Here is an 18,305-nt window from a genome sequence, read left to right on the forward strand (position 1 = left end):
TTGATAGAGACAGAAAGCAAATTAGTGGTGGTCAGGGGATGCAGGGGAGGGGGACATGGGGGTGATTGCTGGTGGGTATGGGGTTTCTTTTGGGGAGGTGTTGAAAATGTCCTGAAATTAGCTAGTGGTGAAGGCTGCACAAGTCTGTGAATTCGCTCAAAATCACTGAATTGTATATTCTTTTTTTTTTTTTTCGATATGCGGGCCTCTCTCACTGTTGTGGCCTCTCCCATTGCGGAGCACAGGCTCTGGACGCGCAGGCTCAGCGGCCATGGCTCACGGGCCCAGCTGCTCCGCGGCATGTGGGATCCTCCCGGACCGGGGCACGAACCCGTGTCCCCTGCATCGGCAGGCGGACTGTCAACCACTGTGCCACCAGGGAAGCCCTAAATTGTACATTCTTAAAAAAAAGGGTGAACTTTATGGTATGTGAATTCTATCTCAATGTAAAAAAACCAAAACCTTGCCCACAAAGGTAGTGTATTGCATTGAGTCCTGGACACCACCGATTTTAAGACTCATTAAAATGAGAACGAAGTGTATGTCTCAGAATCTATGACATACGGTAATTCACAAAGAGCATTTCCCAGAGGCCTCTGTCACAGCCACAGGAGTGCATCACGGGGTCACCGCTCTTTGAAAGAGGGAGCCATTCCTGTGTGTTAAAAACGGGTCTAGGGCTTCCTTGGTGGTGCAGTGGTTGAGAATCTGCCTGCCAATGCAGGGGACACGGGTTCGTGCCCCAGTCCGGGAGGATCCCACATGCCGCGGAGCGGCTGGGCCCGTGAGCCATGGCCGCTGAGCCTGCGCGTCCGGAGCCTGTGCTCCGCAACGGGAGAGGCCACAGCAGTGAGAGGCCCGCGTACCGCAAAAAAAAAAAAAAAAAGGGTCTCACCTATATTAACGCATATATGTGGAACCTAGAGAAATAGTACAGATGAACCGGTTTGCAGCGCAGCAACAGAGACACAGATGTAGACAACAAACGTATGGACACCAAGTGGGGAAAGTGGCGGGGGAGGGGTGGTGCTGTGAGGAACTGGGAGATGGGGATTGACATATATACACTAGTATGGATCAAATGGATAACTAATAAGAACCTGCTGTAGACAAAAATAAATAAAATAAAAATTTTAAAAAAAGGTCTCACCAAACCAAACACATCGGGCTGGCCAAAACGTTCGTTTGGGTTTCCCCGATCTTTCTGGCCAACCCAATAGCGTCACAAATCCTGTTGACTCCATAAGGGAGACTGTCTAAAAGGTCTTATCACTAAGTCCCCACTTTTTAAGAAACTCAACCCAAGTGACTTTTAATCCGTCATCGCTCAATCTGGGACGCTCCAGTGAAACTCTTTTCTGTGCGGAGGACAGGCTGCAGGGAGCCACCAAGCTGGCCCCCTGCCCGGGGTCACCCTGTTGGGTGATGGCACCGCTGCGCCGTGGGGCTCCTGGTAACGCAGACACAACCAGAGACGCCAGCACCCCCCCCACCCCCGCAGGTGCCGAGATGCACGCGCTGCCCCTCAGGGAGAGTAAGCAAAGCTCTGGGGCAGCAGACAGACAGACAGAAGAGGGGCCCCCAGGACCCACGACTGGGCGGGGGCAGACAGGACAGCCTGTCGGCAAGGCCTGTCCCCACGCCGTTCCGCCCGGGTCGCCCACACCAGCCCCGTCAGCGGGCCGATGGGCCGGCCGCTCACCGTGCACTTGTGAGGCTTCTCGCCCGTGTGTCTGCGCATGTGCACCACGAGCATGTACTGCGCCTTGAAGGGCTTCTGCTCCCGCGTGCAGGCCTGCCAGCGACACACGAACTCCTTCTTCTCCCCGTGGATGTGCTCGTTGTTGATGTGCTGCCGGGAAGAAGCCCACAGGGAAGGGTGAGCCCGTCCACCCACCCCTCCAGACCCCACCGGGTCTATGCAGACCGGCCGCCGCATGGGCCAGCATCCGGGTGCCGGCCATGCCTCCTCGTGAGTTATCTGGGCTGCATCTTCCAATTAGTCATCAAAGTGACCCTCCATGATGGTCACAGATACCCCGCTCATTCCAGTCTGGGCTCTAGGCTCTGGTCTATGGAGAACTGATGGTTATGATGATGCTTCCAGGCTGCAAACAGGAGGCACTCATTAGCTGCAGACATGCACACAGTGGGGGCATGAGCAGCCTCTCCCAAGCTTGTCCCTATGGTTCCAGAAATTTTTAAATAATATTTTTGTTTTTCTTTTAGGCCACGAGGCTTGTGGGATCTGGTTCCCGACCAGGGGTTGAAGCCAGGTCCTCAGCAGTGAAAGCGCCGAGTCCTAACCACCCGACCGCCAGGGAATTCCCTAACATTTTTATCATAACAGAAACATAAATGCATCCTCGTCTCTCTTTTTGACAGGGACCCATGAGATGACAGCTTTGTCCCCTTTTCACAAAAGCCCAGGTTGTTAAAGTAGCCTGCCCAGGATGGAGCTAGAGTCAGACCCTGACGGTGTGCCCTGGGCACTGTGTGATGCTGCCCGGGGGACAAAACGGCCCAGGAGAGCAAGGCGGGACAGCCCAAGACATCCAGCTGATCCTGCAGTGGTGGTGGGGGCCCTCGGTGCTCAGGGTGGGGGGCGCATCTCAGGCGCAGCTGGGAAGTGCATGGCCAGAAAGCCTTCCCTGGACGAGTGGGCCTCAGACCCACCCCAGCCAGCACTGCCCTGGGTCAGGAGCATGGGGAGGACTTTTCTCTTCTTCTCAGCCCCTGCCCCCACGCCTTCTGGCCTCTGCCTTGGGCCCATCACCTGTGCGCCCCCCGGGGGGCAGTTTCTCCCTGTGATGGGGAGCAACAGGCCACGGAGGTTTTCTGTCACAGGTAGCAGAGCAGCAAGCCGCCCTGAGTAGGACATTTGGTTTTGTTACTTGCTTTCATGATTTAACTGAAGGCTGCAGTCCTCACTGGAGCAGGGCTCTTACTACTTCTGAGCTTTGGGATGTGTTGATACGTGGGTGGGGCCTCAGGACCTTTATGTCCTTAATCTTTCAGGTTGTCTGTTTAACTGGGGAGTGGGAATGGTGGCATCTCTGCCACCACGTCTGGACCCACACTGTCCCATTTGGTGGCCATTCTCCACTCGTGGCTGTTGCACCCCTGAAAGGTGGTTGGTCCCGACCAGGATGGGCTGTAAGTATAAACCACACACCTGTTTCAAAGACTGAGAATGAAAAAAGGTTGTAAAATATCTCAATAATTTTGTGATATATTGACTGCATGCAGAAAGGATAATATTAGATATATTGGGCTAAACAAAATATTGATACATGAATCCAATTAAGTTTACCTGTTTCCTTTCACTCTGCTTAAACGTGCCCCTAGCTAATGTAAGACTACATGTGGGGCTGGCACTGGGGCCGGTGGTGTCTTTCTACTGGACGGCGCTTCTGTAGACCTTGCAACCTACAAGGCTGTGCCGGAGCTGAGCATCTGGGGTCCAGCAGCATCTTCTTCCCGCAAGACAGAAAACCACTGGGCCCTGGCGCCCTGGGTGACAGGCCGGACCGTCATGCATCCAAATGCCGACATCAGAGCAAGCAAAATCTACGGCGCTTTGAACTACCAGGGAAATCTTACTAGATTAGCCTCACTTTCCATTTTGAAAGCCTTTCAAATGATAAAAATGCTTCCTGACAATACCTTTCATTTTTTTCTTATTGGTTTGCTTAGCAACAAATTGTTAATTGACTAGGGGCTCCAGTTCACGTGCGTGCCCAGGCCATCCATCTTCCCAGGGAGCAGAGAGAGAGACGGAGCTGAGCAGACCAGCCTGCTCCCCACACCCCAACACAGGAACCTGCTCCTTTCAGGGCCAGTTGCAGGTGGTCACCCACAGCCTCGGGACCCAGGCAGGAGCCTGCAGCTGGAACCCTTCTTCCCACACCTGGACCCCCTGCCTTTACTTGAGGAATCCCCTCCCCGCTCTTTAGGGCTGACCCACTCCTTGCTGAGCATCTTTTACAGCCTTCCCTCCACCTCTCTGCCTGCAACCCCTCCTGGCTCCAGATCTTCTCTTTTCCCCCTTTCATCTATCTGATTTGTCCCACAGCTCACAGCTCCAGTGGCCCCTACTCCACCTCAAGACTTGTTTAACCCAAAGAGGTGTTATTATCTTGCAGGTGCTGGCTGGCTGAACTAATCTTATTTCCCTCTTTGCACTGGCAGCCAGGAAGCTCAAAAAAAAAAAAAAAAAAGATGTGTATGTGAACTCTAGCTCAGAGCACTTGGTTGAAAAATTATGTTTGAGTCCCAGGGGGATTAGATAAGACCCTGCTTTACAGGTTTGATGTCAGCGGCAATGGGTTTGCTGGGAAAGTCCAGTCCCCTGGGTGAGAATGTGGGGAGAAAAACCCCAACACCAAAGAAACCTACAGTCTTTGAGAGCAAGCCCATGAGAAAAGGAAGCAGGGGGAGTGGGTGGTGTCTTAAATGTTGATTTCACAGAGCTAGGGAGGAGGTGGCTCCTGTGGGATGGCTCCTGGGTGTGACCAGCGTGTGTGTGTGCGTGTGTGTGTGTGTGCGTGCGTGTGAACAGAAGCCATCTGGAGGATCCACGCTCAACTCTGGACAATGCTTGTCTCTGGAGTTGAGAAAGGAGAGGGTAGGGGGATTTTTACTCTACATTTTGTATACTTCCATAGTGCTCAATTTGATTATAAAGAGAACATGTTTATATAATACTTACATAATTTTTTAAATATTTAAAAAATGTCAGGTAGCTAACTCAAATGTACAATTAAATTGGTTAAAATGTAAGAGAGTTGCCGAGTGGGGATCTACCCAGCAATTGAGCTTCCAGCTTGGTGTAGGTTCACCTTTATAGACACTCACTCACCAAGGAGTGTGCACTGGGGTTGGGGGAGGTTTATTCTTGACTTTAATCTCTTTCCTGGATGGAGAAGAGGGAACCACTCGGGGCCTGCCTGGGGAACAGGGAGGAGAAGCCAGGAGGGAATGCCCGTGTATGGAGGGTTGCTCTCTGCTAAGTGCTTATGCTGGTATCATGGTCAACCTTCACCCCTCTGTAGAGTGGGCTTCACCTCTATTTACAGGAGAAAAAACCCGAGGCTCATAGAGGTTCCGTCACTTGTTCAGAACCACTTGGCTAGCTGTGGTGGAGCCAGGTCGGAAGCCAGGCATCTCCTACCTTGAGCTCCCGTTCCTGCTGTTTGCACTGCATGAGTAAGCCCACAGTGGCTGCTGTTGTAGAAAGTTTACAGGCAGACCCTGAAAGGGCACACCCAGTTCCCGCGGCCTTCTCTGATCTTCTGATCCGTCAGCACCCAGGCATCATATAGCAGCCCCCTCCCTGTATGGGTGTAAACACCCAGCTGCACCCATGTACACTGGGTATCTGTGCGTGCATGGTCTCCAAGAGGACACGACCAACTCCTCCCTCCATGGGAGAAACTTCTTTCAGGTTTCAGGGTCAGGTTTGTTGTTATCTTGTGGATGCTGGCTGGCTTACCTAATCTTATTTCCCTCTTTGCATTGGCTGCCAGGAAGCTCCAGAAAAAAATAAAAATAAAAAAAGACCAAGCTCAGAGCACTTGGTTTCTTTTTTTTTTTTTTTTTGATGTTTCTCAAGTTTGTATTTTAGCTCAAACTTATTAAATGCTTATTTGGTGTCATGAGCTCCTTTAAGCACTTTGAAATGAACTCCTTTAGTTCTAGGACAACCTAAAACAGAACCACTGAGGAGAAAACCAACAACCAACGCACAAAGAGCTCAAGTAATCGATCCAAGTTACGCACTTGGTTTTTAATACTACCTTTACTTTGGGCTTCATTTTATTGTTCCTTTCCTTCTAATTTTCCATTATTTTTGTTAATCTCTTGTACTACATACGTACTTATAAGTCCCCTTTTAGAAACAAGCACGGCCTAAGTAACTAATCACGCCTTCCACTTGCACAGGAGGTGGCCCAGGCATCTCCGGGAGCCCCTTCTCTCTAGCAGGGGCCTGGGCTGGGTCCCGGCAGGCAGGCCAGGGTGCTCGGGGGCTTACATGCACCAGCTGATCCTGGGTGTCATACTCCTTGGTGCAGTCCTCCCAGTGGCAGCTGGTCTCGTAGATGACCACCTCCGCCTCTTGCTTACAGTCGTCCCGGTCCAGGTCCTCCTTGAGGTCAGCCAGCTGCTCCTGGGGTGGGGGTGGTGGGGGTGCAAAGCACACACACATGAGCCACATCCAGCCACCTGGCCCTGAGGAAGGTCACTCTAGCCCCGTGAAGGCTGTGCTGAGGACCCGTGGGCTGGTCTAGGTGGGGCCACGCCCGTGCTCACACGCACATCACAGGCATGAACGCACAAGCATGCACACATGCTGGCCGGTCATCCACACGGAGTCCCATCAATCCTGGGTCAATGGCCATGGCAAAGAGGACAGGAGACAGGAGGGCAGTGACTTTTGCTTATCGGGTGGGGTTTCCCTGGGGAGAGCTGAGGCAGGCCCCCCAGGCTCAGGGGGGCGGCAGGCATTTGTATTTAGAGTGTGTGCGGGGTCGGCTCCTGTCTGGAGGCAAGAGGAAACTCCACACGCATTGGCCTGGCCTTACCCTCACACTGTCCCCTCCTCCCAAGGGCACACATGGCACTCACATACTCTCCCAGCATCGGGCTTCCCTGTAACAGCCCTAAAATGCGGGTGTTTGTATTCTGGTATGACAGCCGGGCACCCTGACGTTCCAGCAGAGGCCGACCGGCTCCCTCCAGGACACAGTGAGTTTGAGGCTGCCCAGATCTGGGCTCATGTCTCCCGGCCACGATGGGGCCCACGTATGCCCGTTTCAAGGTAAAGGAAAGGCCCCTGAGATGGGCCTTCCATTGATCACAGGCACCCGAAATTCCTTTCAAAGAGGACAAAGGCTTTTCTTCCCAAACCAGCAACAGACTGAGGGTCAACCCCACAAGCCCCCCCATCCCAGCGGACGCCAACAGAGCTGGCCAGGGGCAGCTTCCAAGGCGGGCACATGGGACAGGCTGAGTGCTACCAGGAACGGGTACCTGGGGAGAGGCACAGATGGCCAGGCTGGGAAGGAGGCCCGGCGAGGCCCTCCAGAGCAGGCTGAGGCCTCCCCAGTATCCTCTGGCCTGTGGGGCAGGCTCAGAGCAAAGCCAGGCAAAGGGGCAGACGTTAGGGGGACCTGCTTTACTTCTAAACGATTTCTAAAATGGCAGGAATGTCTGTCTTTCAGAAGAGCCTCAGGGGAAAGCATTTATAGCTCAGGCTAAGAGGGGACAGACACCCTCTCCCCAGAGACAGGCACCCCAGTTCCCAAAGGCTACAGGGACTCAATGAAGCGGAGACTGCAGCCTCCATCCCAGCCTCCCTCCTGAAGTTGAGTCCACTTCTCGGAGCAGAAACTGGCCTTGTGACCCCCACCCTGTGGCCGGTGCGGACTCGCACCCCAGACTGGCTTTCCACTGGGGCTGCAGAGGTCTCTCCAGGGGGTGGGTTCTGAGTGTCGTCTCCCAGAGCACCTTACAATTAATGCACGTGTTCTGGAAAAGGAAAAGGACGTGTTGTCCAGTAAGTCCCCGGGCAGTACTGGGTCCACATTAAAAGCAGGGGCAGGAAGGCCTCTTTCCCGAATCTCCAGCCGTGGGAGGGCTGGGGCCCCCTAATGCCTCTGCACTTGCAGAAAAACTGGAAATAGACGTATTACTCCTCAAGCTGCCTGCCCTGCTTATTTCAGAGAAGACGGGAAGAAGCTGTCACGTGGACATGATCCGAGGAGAGTGCAGGGGCGGTGGGTGGGCCTGGGCCTCCAGCCGAGCAGCACCCCAGCCCAGGAACCCGAGGGCTGAAGCTGAGAAGGGATTCGTTCTGTTGCATTTGCTGCCAAGAGAAAGCAAGCCCGTCCACCTTGCAAATGAGTCAGGGAGCAAAGGAGTCAGGTCAGAGTCAGGACACTGAGTGACATGGTGACAACCTCCTCGTGATAAACGGCTGTCCTTCCATGACACGAGGTAGGAGTGGAGCTGGGCAGGAGGGTGGGCTCTGCAGCCCCCCGGGTTGATGGGGCGGGGCAGGGGGCTCCCCGGTGCTGAGCGCCTCCCCGCAGCCCTGGCCCCATGGCTCCAGTGAGTTTATCTCCCGTAGATGCTCACCGTCCTCATCAATTTCAACGGCCCCTGATGATGGCCAGCCGCGTGGAAACCATGCATCACGCAGAGATGCTCTGGTGTCAGTGAGGGGAGAAGAATTTGTCACCAACCTCTCTGTTTGGCTGACAATAACACAACCCAATATTTCATCAAAATTAAGTGCCTGGAGCACGCCCTACGGTTTACAGGTTTGATAAAGGATGGTCCGGCAGATGTAGGGGAGACGGGGGCCAGAGGCCCCGAGGACCCGTGGTGTCATAGCTGCGGATTCCGCAGTAACGGGTGGAGACCGGGCCACCACGAGAGGCCTGCCCCAGAGGTCAGCATGCATGCCGCCCCCTCCCCTGGAGCTGGGGCTGTGTGCCTGTCGGCTTGGTGTTGGAATAACTGGCAGGCTCTCCAAAGAAAGACACCTGCACTGGGGTCTCAGCCCCGCCACAGGCACGTTCTGGGCTGCGGGATGCTCGGTTCCTCGCCGTCCCGCCAGCAACTGTCCCCCCTCCCCTCCCAGGCACTGTAACACTCACCCCCTCAAATGTGCGCTGAGTCCTTAGAGAATGTTCTCTCTCAGCCGCTGCGCACCAGGCCCTAGGCAAACCCGGTGACGCAGAGCCAAACCAGGCACTGTTCCCAAATGCCACCTCTCCAAAGCTTACCGTGCAGCGCAGGAGACACAGTGACCTAGAAGCTGGGTGGCGGGGAGGGGTGGGGGGTGTCTGGGCAGATGTGAGTCTTACTATTCAGGGAATAGGGTGGGGTTCAGATTTCCAGGGAGAGGGCACAGAGGCGGGGGGCTGAGCCATTCAGGGGCTGTGAGCAACTCAGTTGGCCTGGGGCTTGTGATGTGGGGACAGACAGCTGCAGCCCTCCCTCCCTCCCTCCCTCTCCCTCCCCCTCCGTCTTCCTCCCCCACCTCCCTCCCCCCTCCCCCCTCCCCCTCAGGCAGGCGTCTGATGAGCACGTGTGAGGTGGGTGCGGGGAGCTGGGGACAAAGTTCTGGTCCTCCCTGAGCTTCCTGGCGTGCCTGCCCCGCCCTCTTGGGTCCAGTCACTCACTCATTCATTCATTCATGCAGGCAGCCGTCCATCACCCACTCTCAACAGGGTCATGGCCACAAGGCAGCTGCCCCAGAAGACAAGGCCCGGCCCCAGTTCGAGCCTGGCCAGGACGGCCAGCAGGTTACCTGCGTCAGGGTCAGAGGGGAGGCCGGCTGCAGGCCCTCGGCCTCGGTCTTGACCTTGCTGCGCTTGTGAATGACGAGGGGGTTGACGGTGCTGCTCACGGCCGACTCGCTGCTCTGCTTGTTCTGGGAGAGGGGAGCACAGGGGGGCACCCCAAAGTTCTGCTTGGGCTTTACCCTGGACCCTCTCCACTAGGCCATCCGGGCCAACACTTGTGCTTGCAGTTTCAGAAACCGAGTCGCTGCACAGCTTGGTCCTCGTGCCCAGGGCACAGCCCGGGGAGCCCAGGGCCGGGCCCGTCAGCACCCTCCTCCCTACCACTCAGCACCCCCCCGCCAACGGAGATGGAGCAGAGACTCTCTCTTTGAGAAATGCCCTCTCAGCCCTCCCAGGCAGGGGCGGCTCTGGGTCTGAGGACAACAGGGCCGGCCAGTCCAGGGAGCAGGACAGAAGAGCTTGGCTCCTCAGGACCCGTGGGTTAGAGCTGCGGTGTCAGGGGACGCGACAAAAGCCGACAGCCACCGCCTGGGGGAGGGGCTAGGTGGCCGCCTGGAGCCCCGGGGAGAACTTTCTAGAAGAGGGCCGCTGCTAGACCACACAGCCTCTGGTCTTTCCTCCCCAGCACGTGGTCACTTCCAGCCTCTGCCCTGCCAGCTGGGTGGCCTGGGCAGCTGCTTCACCTCAAGGACGGTCATCGTGAGCTCTAACCAGGACCCAGGTGGGCCCAGGCTCAGTGACCCCGTACCGGTGGCAGCCCCACTCTGCAGGCGTGTGAGCTCAGGCTGAAAGAGCTTTCAGGTAAGTCAGGGTTCAAAACACGATCTGATTCTGAGGCCTGCGCCCTTCCTACTATCTGATACTGTCTCTAGGACTCCAACTGCATTTCCTCATCTGCAAAACAGGACTTTGTTCATTCATCAAATGCTCATGGCACCGAGCATGCCAAGCACTTGCGAGCCGGCCTGGGCGTGTCAAAAGCCCGTTGGGAAGGTCACATAAGATGGCCTTGGGTAAACTCATGCTCTCAAACTAAGCTGTACAATATTAATTACCTGTTTCAGCCATCCATGTTACATGCCGTGTATGAGGTCCCTGTACGATGCCTGACTCTGAATGCTAGGGTTTCTCCATTTAGTCGTTATGCTTATCGGACAGGCAGCCAAAGCACTGAGGCTGGGTGCTGGCCCATGGTGCGTGAGGGCAGTGTGAGGACCCAGCCCCGGTCTCCTGACTGGGGATCCAGCCGGAGGCCCGTTTGATCACGTGGCCTCTGCCCAGAGGTACGGTGCCAGCCAGACCCGTGCCCAGAGTCCTTCCACAGGTTCCTGGCATGAGATGGCCACGATTGGCCTTCGCTCGGTGCGGATGAGTACCTGGTGGCCCCCCGCCCCCCGTCCCCACCTACCTGGGTGGCATCACTCAGACAGTTGCTGCTGCTACTGAGCTGCGTGGACGTGGCACTGATGGAGGTGAAGGCCATGGGCTGCTGAGCCAGGAAGGTGGGCGAGGGCTGGATCAGGGGTGGCGTGTGTCCGAAGGCCGAGCCCAGGCCCCGTTGCTGGCTCAGGATCTGCTGGTAGGCCACGGGGTTGATGGGGTGGGGGAAGGTGAAGGCCGGGCTGCAGAGAACGGCAGACAAGGTGATGGAGAGGGGTGGGGCGGGGTGGGGGCAGGACTCTGTGAGGCTCACGCTGCCTGGGCAGACAGGACCCTGCCCGGGGATCGGGACGGGCACGCTGCCGACTGCCCCGTCACCGTGGCTTTACCCACTCAAGCACCCGTGGCTCCCCACTGCCGGCCGTCTCAGGCCTCCACTTCTGTGCGGAGCCCCCAGGCCCTGCCCCAGGACGCAGCCTTTGTCCCTGGCCCTTCACTGCTCTGTCGCCTGAGATGCGCCCCTGCATCGCTGATGCTCCCCGACTATTTGAACCCTGTTCTAATGCCCCCTCGTCCAGGAAGTGTGTCCCGAGCCCTCCGGTTCCCCCTGTCCTCTGTCTTCGGAGCTCTACCACGCCACCTGCATACGGGCCACTCTTTCCAGAACAGGACACTCCGAGGCTAAGTCACAGAAGATGCCGTGGCTTCCTCCTTGCTCTCTGGGGTCACTCCCTCTGGGGGCGGGGGGGAGGGGGAGCCAGCCACCATGTTGTGAGGACGCTCAAGCAGCATGTGAGGGGGCTCCCATGAAGAGGAACTAAAGCCTGTGCCAACAGGCCCAAGGGCAAGCCATCCTGGAAACAGACATCCAGGCCCAGTCAAGTCTCCAGGGGACCACAGCCCTGGCCAATATCTGGACTGCAGCGTCGTAAGAGACCTGAAGCTGCGCCAGTCTCGCGCTCCTGGCCCTCGGAAATGGTGCGAGAGGCTAACTGCTCGTTGTTTGAAACTGCGGGGTTTTTTTTTGTTTTTGTTTTTGTTTTGTTGTCACACAGCAAAAGATAACTGATATAATTGTTATCATCCCTTATCCCTGGGTCCTTGGGCTGAGCTCTCTTGGCATTCCTAAGCTCCTCTAACCCTGGCCTCTTTCAGGAGGGCCAGGGTAAGGACATGGGTTTCAGCCAAGCTGGCTGGGGTCTGAATCCTCTGAAGAGTCAAGGGCTGCACAGAGGGGACAGGACGGGCGGTGATGGTGAGGACTGCCTGTGAGGTGACCACAGAGGGAGACGTCTGCCAGCCCAGAGGCGTGCAGGCCAAGCCAGTGTCACACCTCCAGCGGTCCCAGTGCTGGTCAGTGACACTGCTGAAATACTAGGAAAGTCCCCTTTGACTTCATGATGGAATTTTTCACGACAGGCCTGGTAAGGTTTACTAAAAATCACTTGGTGAGTGAAAAAGAGGCCCATGAAGATATACCCAAATGTTGGCATGTTTCAATGTCATCACTACTGGTTTTGAATTCCTAGAATAGTCGAAAGTAGACTGACTTACAAGTCCTATAAACAACAAGGTCCTACTGTAGAACACAGGGAACTCTATTCCATATCCTGTGATAAACCACGTGGAGAAGAATATGAAAAAGAATGTATATATGTGTATAACTGAGTCACTTTGCTGTACAGCAGAAACTAACACAACACTGTAAATCAACTATATTTCAATAAACCCCCCCCCCAAAACAAGTCCTGTGTTTCTCCCGGGGGGCCAGCGGGGACCCTCTCCACTGGGCCCCAGCCCAGCTTCCATTCCTGGCCCCGGCTCGCGGGCTGGGCTCACCTGAGAGTGCCGGCCGACAGGTGACCGTAGGAGCCGCTGGCAGCCGAGCTGCTTCTCGAGTTGTTGATGTAGGCCACCAGCGAGTTGGGCGAGGTCCGGATCATGCGCTGCAGGTCAAGGCTGGCGTCCGAGAGCGGGGAGATGGACAGCGCCCGCTTGCGGCTCAGGCGGGGCGTCACCCGGGGGCTGGAGAAACGCGACACTGCAGGACAGCCAAGCCAAGGCGCGTCAGCATGACCGCACTTGTGGGGGTGACGTGACGGGGGAAGGGGACTGGGGGTGGGGACAGTCTGATGGGCACTGCGGATCCGCCCCTGTCCAGCTGGCGGCTCTGGGGCACGGGCCTCTCTCAGCCTCAGTTTGCTCATCTGTATGATGGGCCTGGTCCACACCTGGTGTGCTGAGGATCTGTGTTAGTGCCTGTCCTGTTGGGCACGCAGAGGCCGAGACCGGGTCCAGCAACGCCTGAGGCACAACAGCCAAGTCACAAACCGTAGGTGAACTGCTCGGTGGCCTCTCACAAAGGGAACCCACCAGTGAAGCCCGCAGCGGGCCAAGAAGCACGGCCCGGCCAGCGCCCAGCAGCACCCCTGCCCCATCCGGACCCTCCCCGGGGCAGCCACCAACCTGGCCTCTCACACTCAGCTTAGCGTTGCCTGTTTTGCGTATCTGTCTATTACGTAAATGGAATTATCAATGCTTTTTCTCCAACAGCTTCTTTTGTCCGACATTATCGGTGAGGTTTCTCCACGCAGCTGTGCGTGGCAGGAACCGGCAACTTTTTTTATTGCTGTAGAGCATCCCAGCGGGTGACTTTTCCACAGGAAGGAGAGGGAAAGGAGTCACGTGCTCCAGGGTCACGGATCACGTTGCGACCAGGATCGCCCCGAAATGCCCCGATCGGACGTTCGCCAAGCAGAGGCCCTAGACTCCTGGCCGGTCTGGGGTGGGGAGGACGCAGGATGCCACGGCAAAAGGCAGCCTGGCAGCGCACAGACGGCTCTCCAACACCGAGGCCCTTCCCTTCTGGAGTCGCCTGGGCCTCGGGGACCTGTTGCCTTAAACACGCGTGCACGCACGCGCGCGGTGCCCTACCCGACTGCCCGTGGGCGCGCTCTCCCCCTCCCCACACATACACACGGAGCTGCAGGGAGGGAGGAGGGCCTGCCCCCAGACCGGGCTCCCCGCTCCTCAGGACCAGGGGCCCCAGACCGCTCCTCCTGACAGCCCCTCCTCTCCCAACCAGGGTTCTGGTTTCGCCTCTGGGCACACAGCAGCCGAGAAATGGTCTGACCACATCGCTGGACAAGAATCCACATGCCAAGGTTCCCATCCTGCCCAGACCCTCCTTGGGCCCGTTTCCTCTTTGTAAAGGGTCCCCGAGTGCCGACCTCCAGGGCTGTGCTGAAGAGCGCATCAGCACCCACACCCGCGCTCGGCGGTTCCCGGGCTTGCGACACCCGCCTTCCTCCTTTCTGCCTGCTCAGCCCTGCCCAGACCCCATAGGTCCCCTCCTCCAGGGAGATGCAGGGTGTCCTGGCTGCGGGGTTGCGAGTCAGTGGGCTGTCTCCACCACTGCAGGAGAACTGAGGGCAGGAGCAACACCCTGTGACTCTCTGGGCCCGCATTCCCAGGACCAACCGACCCCCTAGAAAGCCCACCACCACCAACAGGAGCAGCCTCGGCCGAGCCCCTGCCCACTGCCCCCTGCCCTGGGGGGCAACCACGCCCAGCCCTTCCCCCACCCCATCCTTGGCTGGCAAATCTGGGAAGCCCCTTTAAGGCTGGGCCACCAGAATCCTCCGGCTGGAAGGGGATTCTGGGGTCTTCTTTGCTAACCATCTCCTTTGTGGATGAAGGATGCTGGGTCCAAGACCAGCTGCGGGTGAGTACCCTGCACGTATGTCTGTACAAGTGCACGCGTGTAATCACAGACTTTGTTTTCAACCAGAAAGGATGAAGCGCCTGTGGGAAAGCTCCCAGCTGGGAGAAAAGGTTGAGTTACTCAGGGTATTCTTTCCCTTGAACATATTTGTTTTTGGCCGTCCGTTGATTCTGTTGGGTTCTGAGGCCTGGGGCTTACAGATCTCTTAGCAAGCAGAGCTACGGTGGGTTCACGGAAGGTGCTCCCATTTGGTGAACACCAGCTCATTCTGCCCCGCAGAGGGGCCTGGGAGCACGGCTGGCACCCAGGCCAGCAGGTGACACACTCGGGCCGTGTCACCACCTTGGTCTTGCGGCGGGAAGGACCCCAGCCCACACGCCTAGGGACACAAGGTCACACAACCGCATTCTGCTTCACAGGGTCCGACGGAGCAGCCCCTCCCCAGCCGGCGCTTGGGCTGTGCCGCAGACATGACCACCCATCTGAACAAGCATCCCGGACCGCAGAGATGTGTCCTAGCCCATCAGCAACTAGAGACAGCGTGTGTCCCTTTGGTGTGGTGTTTGGATAAGTCCCTGCTTCTGAATTCTGGTGCACGGAACCAGCAACAGCCAGCGACAGCCACCCCTTAGTGACATTCAGATCCACTGTTGCAATGAACGGCCATCACTGCCCCCCCAAATGCAAACCCAGCTGTGCAGATAAGAAAATGAGGCTTGGGGAGGTTAGCGACTTGCTCAAGGGCAGGATTTGGACCAAGGTCCAAAGAAGCCCTGCTGTGTGGCTTTCCTCTGTCCTGAGTGTACCTTCAGAGAAGAGGGGAGAGGCGGGGCCAGGAAGACGCTCTCACCACAAACAGCTTTTAAGTCCTCACTTTAGCGGCTCTGATAGAGAACTTCCTGACAGCCAGCTGCCTACCTGGCCTCCTGCGTCTGAGGGCAGCCGCAGCTCAGCCCACCCTGCTCATCTCCTGGAGGGCTGGGCTCGGCAGGCGCCCGCCACCCATAGAGCAGCAGAGCGGGGGGGGGGGGCCCGGGAGTTGGCCTGACGCCTCCCCCTCCTCACCTCCTTCACAGTTGCATCTCCCACTTCCACCAGCCCAGCCCCCCACGTGCTTGGGGCATCCCGGGGCGCTTAGTTAACTGCTGTCCAATACACATTCCTCACTGCGGCCAAATCAGATCATGTTTTTGCATTTGCCCACCCCAAACCTTTCCAGAGCTCCCACTGCTATTAGGAAAAGGGCACAAGTCCTCAGTGTGGCTTACCCGGTGGCTCCGTGGGTGCCCCTGACTCCCTCTCCAGCCTCCTGCACAGGGCCTTTGCACATACTGCTTCTTCTGTCTGCAGTACTCTGCCCTCAGCAGGGTCATCACGTTCCCCAGGAAACCATCGCTGACCTCCTGCAGTTGGGCAGGTCCCCCTGGGACGCTCTCAGGGCACCACGGTCCCCCCTCTGTGAATAGGTGCAGCTCGGGGGTTCGCACCTGCTTGTGTATGTCTGGTTGCTTCTGTTTCTCCCGCCTCTGTGAACTAGGGACTCGGTCCCCCCGCTCACCGTTATATCCCAGCACTAGGATCCGGCTGGCTCGGTGGTGAGTCCAATAGGAGTTGCCAAAAGCCGGGTATGGGGCAGAGGCGTGGTGTGTCAAGGGACAGTGGAGGCTCAGCCATCCAGAGTCATATTTACTGAGTGCCCTGCGAATGCTCGGGACTGTTCTAAGCATTTTCAAGTATAAAGCCATTTAATCTTCACAACTGTCCTATAAAGAAGGAACTATTATGAGCCTCATCTTACAAAGGAGAAGACAAGTAGCTTGCCGAAGGCCACGCAGCCGGGGGAAGTAGAGAATGATAGGAAAGCAGGGAGGTGGACACCAGAACTGCCCCCGCACTGCCTATGCTCAGGTGGGGAGGGTAGGTATCAGGGGAGGGCTCTCCTGGGTGCAGGGGCCCAGGGCGGGGACACACACACACACACACACACACACACACACACACACCAGTGGGGGCACACAGACAGCCTGAACCTTAGTGGTTGCCCTGGGGTGCATTACTCAGCCTCCTGAGCCTCTCTTTGCCCATCTGCACAATGGGGGCAGTGTAGTAGGTACGTCCTGAGGACACAGGGGGAGCACCACGGACAGTGCCTTGAACCCAGCAGATCTTCCAGAATGAAACTGTGAATGAACACGGCTTCTTTAGGGGTTAGGAGGCCTCTCTGGTGAGCAGGGTGAGCTGAGAGCTAATAATGGGGAAAAGGGCAGCAAATCTAGAGAAGACGACTGAGCCACAGCGGAGGACATCTGTCCCTAAACACTCATCCGCCTATCCGGGTGTCCTCCAAGCTTCTTCATTCTTATTTACTGGGTTCACTCCTTGTTCATCCTCACTTTAAAGGCAACTCCGAGATATAAAAGTGAATCTTCCAGAACACTCCTGTTACTTATGAACTGAGTGGTAAATGGGAAGATACAAGAAGGGGGGTAGATCTAATATCATACAAAGTAAGAAATACACACACATCTTCGTAATACACTTAAAAAAAGATTTTGCTACTAATATTTGGATTCCCACCCTCTCGTGTGCCCCTAACAAGACGAAACAGGCCAGATCTGACAGTGATATTCATCTCTGTTATGCCCTCCCCTCAAGGGAAATATGTTTATTAATGCGCCTCTTCCCTTGATAAATTACTAAATAGAAAGAAAAGCCTGGCACTCATTTCCCGTGGCTTCTCCTGTGATTTATGACCAGGATTGGCAGACTCGTCATGTCCATTCATCTGTGGATGCCCCCGTTCTGAGAGCCGACAGCCGCTGGGTGACCAGCCACCTGCCTGCCCTCACCTGGGCAAACGCCAGACGCCACCTGACCTGGACGCCGTTTTGTCCGCTAGTTCTTTCTTTCGCTCGTTCGCGCGTTAGCTCACACACCCATCGGGCCCTCCTGCAGCAGTCTGTTTGCCAGGCACGGGCCTTGATGCTGGGGGAGCCGCAAGCAAGGGTGCTCAGCCCCGTCTCCTGGAGCTCAGCATCTTGGTGGGAGATGGCAGTGGTACCTGTGGCTCTGGGCAGGATCACTAGACACCACCAAAGCAGGGTTACCCCAGGTAGTCCCAGAGTGCTCGTGGGGGCGGGGGGATCTCTGTCCCTGGGATAGTCGGAAATGCAAAGACAGGCCCGGGACCCGGGCAGACGCAGGTTCCGACCCTGCCTGCCAGCTCTAACTGGGTGTCTTTGGGCGAGTCGCTGGACCTCTCTGCGCTGTTTCCTCACCCAGAAGATGCGCCCAGAGCGCCCACCTCAGGGTCACTATGGACTACCGAGCAGCATAGCGCCCACAGCTCCGGATGGGCCTCCTCGGGGCCGGGACGCACCTTCCCTGGGGACGGCAGGGCACAGTCTCGTGGCAGGGCTTGTGAGCCCTGATCCCCACTGCTTAGGGAGCATTCCTGCATGGCCCAGCCCCTCGCCCGGATCGTTTCTGGACTCACTAAGGAGATGCTCTAAGGAAATCCAGCTTGAGGGCCTTGACCTGGCCCACACTCAGCTGTTCACACCCCCTTTTGCGGGGGGTAGAAAGCGCCGAGGCTTTGGAGCCCTTTGGTGTGGGGCTGAGGCCTACGAGCGCATCTCCCAGGTCTGTGATGGAGACAAAGAAACTTAGGGCTCTGGGTTCGAGGCCCCTCAACTGGAAAGTGACTTCGTAACGCTTGTCCCACGAGACTCTGGGCAGGCTTGCCAGGTGAGCCGGACACACCATTCGGCCTGAGCCTGCCCTTGGCACCGTGCCCCCCGTCTCCCTCCTGTCGGCAGGCTGGGTGCGGACGCCCTCCCAGGATGGGGCCTCTGGCAGCCCCTCCGTCAGCTCCCCTGCCCCTCGGT

The 18,305-nt window shown here is 56.9% G+C and overlaps 1 protein-coding gene across 4 annotated transcripts in view; it reads right to left on the minus strand.

The window, feature by feature from the left end:
• The window catches only part of GLI2 (GLI family zinc finger 2), a 253,944-nt gene that overhangs the window by 12,008 nt on the left and 223,631 nt on the right, over nucleotides 1-18,305 (minus strand). For all 4 annotated transcript variants that reach the window (XR_014294838.1, XM_082630344.1, XM_082630342.1 and 1 more), the window contains exons 6-10: nucleotides 12,534-12,735; nucleotides 10,723-10,936; nucleotides 9,320-9,442; nucleotides 6,035-6,169; nucleotides 1,703-1,852 (exon numbers count right to left, since the gene is read on the minus strand). Coding sequence is in view for 3 of the 4 variants with exons in the window: in XM_082630344.1 (XP_082486470.1) it covers nucleotides 1,703-1,852; nucleotides 6,035-6,169; nucleotides 9,320-9,442; nucleotides 10,723-10,936; nucleotides 12,534-12,735 (824 nt within the window). In the remaining variant the exon portion in view is untranslated. The remainder of the gene's footprint in view (nucleotides 1-1,702; nucleotides 1,853-6,034; nucleotides 6,170-9,319; nucleotides 9,443-10,722; nucleotides 10,937-12,533; nucleotides 12,736-18,305) is intronic.

The sequence above is a fragment of the Mesoplodon mirus genome (assembly GCF_964341445.2).
Source record: "Mesoplodon mirus genome assembly, chromosome: 8".
In the NCBI taxonomy this organism is placed as follows: Eukaryota; Metazoa; Chordata; class Mammalia; order Artiodactyla; family Ziphiidae; genus Mesoplodon; species Mesoplodon mirus.